The sequence below is a fragment of the Thunnus thynnus genome, chromosome 17, assembly GCF_963924715.1.
Source record: "Thunnus thynnus chromosome 17, fThuThy2.1, whole genome shotgun sequence".
Lineage (NCBI taxonomy): Eukaryota > Metazoa > Chordata > Actinopteri > Scombriformes > Scombridae > Thunnus > Thunnus thynnus.
In genome coordinates, this window is record NC_089533.1 from 22,742,871 (window position 1) to 22,749,469 (window position 6,599).

Sequence of the window (6,599 nt, forward strand, 5' to 3'; positions counted from 1 at the left end):
TTCTTTTCAGTTGACCTTCTGAAATGAAAGATCATAAGACAGTGTATGATTGAACTCTTTTTGATGTTTTTCGTTGCATGCAAATCCCACATACTTAGATTTCAAAATCAATCCATAATTAAAAGGAAAAACAGACTTGAAGATCCATGTGTGCTGCGGGACACCACTGGTATGCAGCACTCATAAATCTACACAAAGTTTTGTTGACATTCATATGGCAAAATTCACAGCTGCGGGACAACAGTGGCCATCAGAGGCTCAGACAAGGAGAACAGTCCTGAGAAATGTCTGTCCTTCATCCTGTCTGGCTGCATCCCCCACCATCCGACGGACCGGCAGAGCCAGGGAACGAGATTACATCACTAGATGTTTTCAGGGACTTGATCTGAGTCACTCACTCCTTAATGCATCTACTGTTTTCAGATTGAAATCAAAAAATGAATCACTGAAGAAAATGAGCCGTAAAATTAGCAGCAAAAATATTAGGACTTTCCAGTTAAGGGCCTGGTATGGCAACTTATTTGGGAGTTGTTGTTGGATTAGTGTGTGTCTGTGTTTCATCCGCTCTGACCGACTAAACCACAGAGCAGACTGAGGTACACCTGCTTAACCACTGAAGGAAGTACAAGCCAGCTCAAATAGGTTAGGATGTATCTTTAGTGTTTTTAGAGACATTATTTTGTTGGTTTACATATTTGTGGTCATGCCCTCATTGTGAAATTCATGCTCTTTCCTTCACTTCCTCACGTCTACATTGATTCCCTCTGTTTACTCCCACCAAATGCTAATTCTTTCCTGCCATTGCTCCTTCTTTCATCCACATGCTGCACTTCTACCACACGCACATCTATCTATCTATCTATCTATCTATCTATCTATCTATCTATCTATCTATCTATCTATCTATCTATCGTGTTCAGACTCAATTTCTCACAGCTTTACCTCCAATGTCTAAATGCTTCACTTGAATTGGCCTTTTTGTCTCTGATACAGTGTCACCTCCTCCTCTTGTATGACCTCTCTCTTCAGTTCAAGCCCAGATGTGCTTTGCAGGTGCACCCTGTTAGTCACAACCATTGCACTCAGCCCCGTTGGGAATCTCCCATCCTGTTTTTCACTTCTTCTATTTTCATTTCGTGGTCATTTATCGGAGACTCTTGGCACAGTCCACCGCTAACAAAAACATGCTTCTGGCCCTCTAAAGTGCATTCATGACATAACTCAAGAACTAGATATTTAGTTGCACCGGAAAGAGTGGGAAGGCTGTGAAGGTGAATGACCACCACAGATTATTGGCTGCATGAGAGGGAGTGATAAAAAGGAAAAGTACCAAACTTACATGGAGGTAAAGAGAGGGGGATGTACGCAAGGAGAACAGCAGAAATATGACTTTAGAGATGAGCTGAGGGAGAACAAAACATTGGAGGGAGCGTGAAAAAATGTGCCATTTCACATTTTTTTCCTATGTAATCACCCTCTCCATGTTCTCTCATTCGCCCTGTTTTTGCCTCTTCTCTTCTGTCTGATTAAGTAAGTCAGATTGAAGAGTTAAGAGTTTGTTCCTAAATAAGTTTAGGAACAAATTCAAAACTACTTAACTTAAATAGGGTGGTTGAGTCACAAATCCACTTTACCAGAGTAAACATCTTTGAAATCTGACAGAAAACAATCAAGCTCATTCATTTTTGCTTCCCTCGTTGTGTTGGTATCTGCCTATAGGAACAGAACATAGAATATCTCATGTTAAAGAACCAAACCACTGCTCAGCGGTTCCAGATTTAACAGCCTAATATGACCGCATCACTGAATATGTCTGTAACCCCAGAGCCAAAACATCTACAACCACAACATGTGCTTTCTCTCTCTGCTCCATCTGACTCCATCTGACTCTCTCGCCACTCTTAATCATGAGTTCCCCCGCTCTTATCTGTAAGCGGGGTTTATCTCTATCTTTATATCTGTCTTACTGTTTATCTGTCTGTCTGAGCCCTGCTGATTCCTGGCATAGTATGTCATCCTATTCCTGTTTGTTTACTGTTGGCGAGGGTCTGCAGCTATTCACAGAGTTTTTCTGGCTAAGTCAAATGTGATGTGGTGTTGCATAACTCTCAGATATACACCATAGAAATGTTGTTCTGTGTCAATACTACATTAACTTTGACATAAGTACTATGTATAAAGACATGCTGGGTGAAACACAGCTGTTTAGCTTGTGTATAAGCACTTAACTTTGTTTTGAGACAAAACAACTTGCACCTCAGACATCTTCACAAATATGTGTTCTTAATAGGCATAAGTATGAGGGTGATCACATCCTCATTTTCCATTATGTTTACAAGTGACACGCAGAAAAACAGAGTTAATGGCCTTTATGAGAACAAAGATTCCATTGATGGAAGTTAAAGGGATATTTTACCCAAAATCCCCCCTATAAAACAACAGTGTAGGCTGCTCTCTGAAACAAACACCAACACAAGTACAGTACATGCTTCTCTACATATGACATATGGGGGCCAAAAAGTAAAGTTAGTCCATGCGGTGTCTGTATGGTGTTCTTTTCATATTTTGCTGCCGTGCTGGCAAACACAGCAACAAATATTATCATGTACCTGCTATGGAGCAGGTTAGACGCCCCCTGTGCCAGCTTTTCCTCACCCTCCTCTCTGCCTTTCTGTTTACCCTTTGCATGTTTTTCTCCATTCCTCCTCGTCTCTCTGTCATCCACTTCTTTTTTGGTGAAGGCGTGGGAGTCGGGGGGAGAATGTGAGCTAATACTCTGGTCTGATTAAATGGTGGAAAAGAGGGCTGATAGTATGAGGAGGGAGGAGAGAGGGCGAGGGCTAAGGGGAGGTGGTGAGGAGGGAGTCGGTGGGTGAAATGAAGAGGGTGGGGGGACATGAGGTGAGTATAAAAGCGTTGCTGTCAGGAATTAGGAAATATTCCTCAGGAGAAAATACACAGAGAGATATTTCCAAGACTTCTCACTCCATAATCACGGTAAGTACATTAGAGCAAATAATCTCTTAAAAGTAATGGCAGATGAAAAGTAGAAGTATTTTACATCTTTTAACCAAGCAAAACTTTGTCAAAACTTCTAATTTTCTGTATTAACTGATGTCCTCAAGATGTATCTTTGACTTTTTTTAATATAATGCAGCAACTTGCAATCGTCTTTCCCTGCTTACTGTAATACAGTAGGCCTACAGTCTGGCTCTGTTTTTGATATGTAACCTTGGGTTGGCTCTGTGCATGTCTAGCATCATGCCAGCGGCTTTTTCCAATGAGGTGGGCACATTCTGCCTACAGGGGAGTTGGCTGCGAACCCTCAAGGACCCCTACTAAGATTCAGACGGGCATAAAATTCTGCAGACACTGTTGTCAGCACCTCACACACACACACACACGCACACACACACACGCACACACACACGCACACACACACACACACACACACTCACACACACACGTCTAGCTGTCCTTGCCAGCCTTTGTAAGTAGCTTTTTGAACTTTGGGCCCCGGGCTTGCTGTTCCTGCGCCCACTGAGTCTGGATTTGACTGAAGCCAAGCCAGCTTGAGGGGCTGATGTTAAGAGCACACTGCGTGAGTGTGAACGTGTGTGTCTGTGTGTGTGTTTATGTATAATGAAAGCAGCTATTGACAGCGAAAAGAGGGAGAGGGAGGGGGTTGCTGAAATCGAATCCCATCCAAATCCCACAAACAGTAGATGGGGATGAAAGCTTTTCTGGAGCGCAGGCATGCGAATATAGCATGTGTGCGTGTGTGTGTGTTAGAGAGACAGAGTGAGTGTGTGTGTGCGCTCCAAGTTGGACATCTGACTTTGCCGTTTGTACAGGTGTCACACACCTTACAATAGGTTTGCTTGAGTGTGAGCCATATAGAGCCATATAGAATACCTGCTTCTTTGTAATTACAGTTATCTCCCTGCATTACGTTTAAGTGTATTTGGACTCCATTAATTGGCACTTACACAACTATTCTCAGCCACAGCTGTACTCTCGTGGTTCTTCCCATAAACTGAGGTTGCAGCTGCTGAATGGTGTGTGGGGATTTGGACCTGACTCTGTCTCAGTGAAGGTCTTCAGTGTGGTCTTAGGAACAGAACTTTAGTTTGTGCTTGTCCCATGCAGAAATTCTGCAATATATACAGCAAGGAGAAAATAACATATACATATCAACAGGGCAGTTTATATCAGTAGTTTATATGTCTGGCTCTAGCTTTCATATACACAAAACCACAGGCACAGATTTAGAAACTTTGCCACTTTAAGTCATCTATGCTTAGTTGTGGTTCTTCCCTGTTTACCCTCAGATTCAAAATCTAAGCCAATTTTTCTCTCTTTATGTTTCTCTTCCTCTCATTTTTCTCTCCCTTTTCCTATATAACTCTTACTTTGGTGCTGACATGGCTCACCGAAACACCTTTCTCCTGTTTTCCAGCAGACAGGCAGATAAACAAGCCGCAAGATGAGGAGCCTTCTTCAGTGTCTGGCACTCTGTGCTGTGGTCTCCCTCTGCGTCTGCTATGGTACAGATCCTCCCCTGCATCCTCACTGTGCTATCATTCAGCAGCTATTATCTATTTATAAACTGCAATGTGTCAGATACAGACAGCGATTTATCATTTATGATTAACCACATTCCATGTTTTTCCCGTAGACTCTCATGAAAGCACAGAATCCCTTGAAGGTGATTAAATGTTATCTCTCGTTCATGGAAAAACATGCATGCATTTCTAACAAATATGACACAGCCTGTTACACAGAAAAGCATTTACATCTCATTTTACCCTCCACTAACATTTCCCCACCCTGTAAAAAAACCTGATCCCTGATCAGTTGCATGCCTGACCTGCTTAAAATAGGAATTTTTGTCTAGTAAAGTTTTGTGGTTGCAGATTTGTTTGTGGCCCCGCATCAAGCCAACGCATTCATCCCGCCACAGAGGGGCAACGCACACAACCCACCCAGAGGAAACGGCTTCAACTATTACTTTGGAAGGTAAAGCCCACAACCACATATATGCACACAGAACACATAAACCTTGATCTATCACGTACAAAATGGATAAAACCACATACTCACAAAAACTGACATGCTGACACTCAAGAAAATGCACATTAACACACAGACATGATGATTAAGACAAAACATAATGAGACTATTAAACATCTACATATGCTTAAAACATCCACACAAACACACAGAGCCTAAAGCTGAGGATAAATGCTTGAATGCAATAATTATGTTCATGAGATTAAACAAGAAATATAACCAAAACCAAAGCCGCTGGCTGTTATGTATCTGTTTCTGATTACAATTCTCTTCCTTGTCTCTCTTCTGCTCACCTCATTCCATCCTCTAACCGTCTCTGTCTGCCTTTGTATATCTGCTCTCCCCCTCGCCCTCCCTTCTTCCATGTCCAGGAAGATAAAGTCTCCAGCGGAGAGACAGGCGGAGATCTGTGAGGACTACTCTCCCTGCCGCTACTATGCCTATCGCAACGGCTACCAGCAGGCCTACCAGAGATACTTTGCGTCCCAAAATCAACCCCAGAGACCAGCTGCAGCTCGTCAATACTAAAACTTAAAGTATCTGTCTGTCTAATGCAAAAATGATCATTCTCGTCTGGATATGAGTGTGCATTACTACATTCCACATATCCTTTTATATAATTTATGTTGTTTTTATGGCCTCTTCTAGATGTGATATGACAATCCTAGAAGAAAACACATTTTTATAAATACTGAGGCATCCAGTAAGGCTCAAATCTCCTGGCAACCCATCATTATACACATGTAGAAATACATGACCCATCTTTTATATAATCTCAGGATAACTTTTTATCCACTATTATCACACCTTCCCAGCATTTATGAGATTTATGTGATGTGCTTGAATGAAAATGACTCTGTTTTGCGCACTGTTCGCTAACCATTTCTTACATTATCCACCTATCTATGCAGGCCAGCACTGTTGTCAGAGGGAATAATCTAGTTTTCTTTTCATAAGGTGTATCTGTCACATTGTGTGTCAGAGATTATTTCCATTGCTTTGAAAAAACAATAAAATCTCCTTTATTGGGGTTTGTCTTAATCCTGTTTGTGCCATTTGTTTGCCACATGGGAGTGTTTTGTATTTAGTGGAAGTGTTCGCAGATGTTAGAATGATAGTGGTGAAACTTTTGTGAGTGCTAAAGATAGAAAATTAGCATGAAGGCTTGAGAGTAGCCCAGAAAAATTATTTAAGAAGGGATTTCATTCAGAAAATTGATTTCCTGTTGTGATTTTTAACAAGCAGTGACCTGACGATGAGTCATGTCACAGAGTTAAACAAGGACACATACTGTACTACTGCATGCACTGCTGACTACAGGGTGTAGCAAAGATTGAGGTTCTTGTGATCTTAGGAGGAATCTCACATCTGCTTGTCCTCGCTGCTTCAGACAGTCATGAAAACAAAGACAGGTCAGCAAACAGTCAATGTCCGCCAAAAAAACACAGTGATATTGGATGTTTGTTTTTCTATGTCGCCACGAGGCCACAAATGTGCGCAATTAAAGATGTCCTGGGACTGAATCC

At 41.8% G+C, this 6,599-nt stretch overlaps 1 protein-coding gene across 2 annotated transcripts; it reads left to right on the forward strand.

Moving 5' to 3' along the window:
* Window positions 1-2,852: 2,852 nt before the first annotated feature.
* On the forward strand, window positions 2,853-6,114 carry mgp (matrix Gla protein). Of its 2 annotated transcripts, none has more exons than XM_067616436.1 (5): window positions 2,853-2,997; window positions 4,463-4,547; window positions 4,679-4,708; window positions 4,917-5,019; window positions 5,445-6,114. In XM_067616436.1, the coding sequence occupies exons 2-5, from the start codon at window positions 4,487-4,489 to the stop codon at window positions 5,599-5,601; spliced, it is 351 nt and encodes a 116-aa protein (XP_067472537.1). In that variant the 5' UTR covers window positions 2,853-2,997; window positions 4,463-4,486; the 3' UTR covers window positions 5,602-6,114. The 2 variants fall into 2 exon arrangements, with proteins under 2 accessions (XP_067472537.1, XP_067472538.1); XM_067616437.1 differs by having other exon boundaries at window positions 2,863-2,997; window positions 4,460-4,547.
* Window positions 6,115-6,599: the final 485 nt, after the last annotated feature.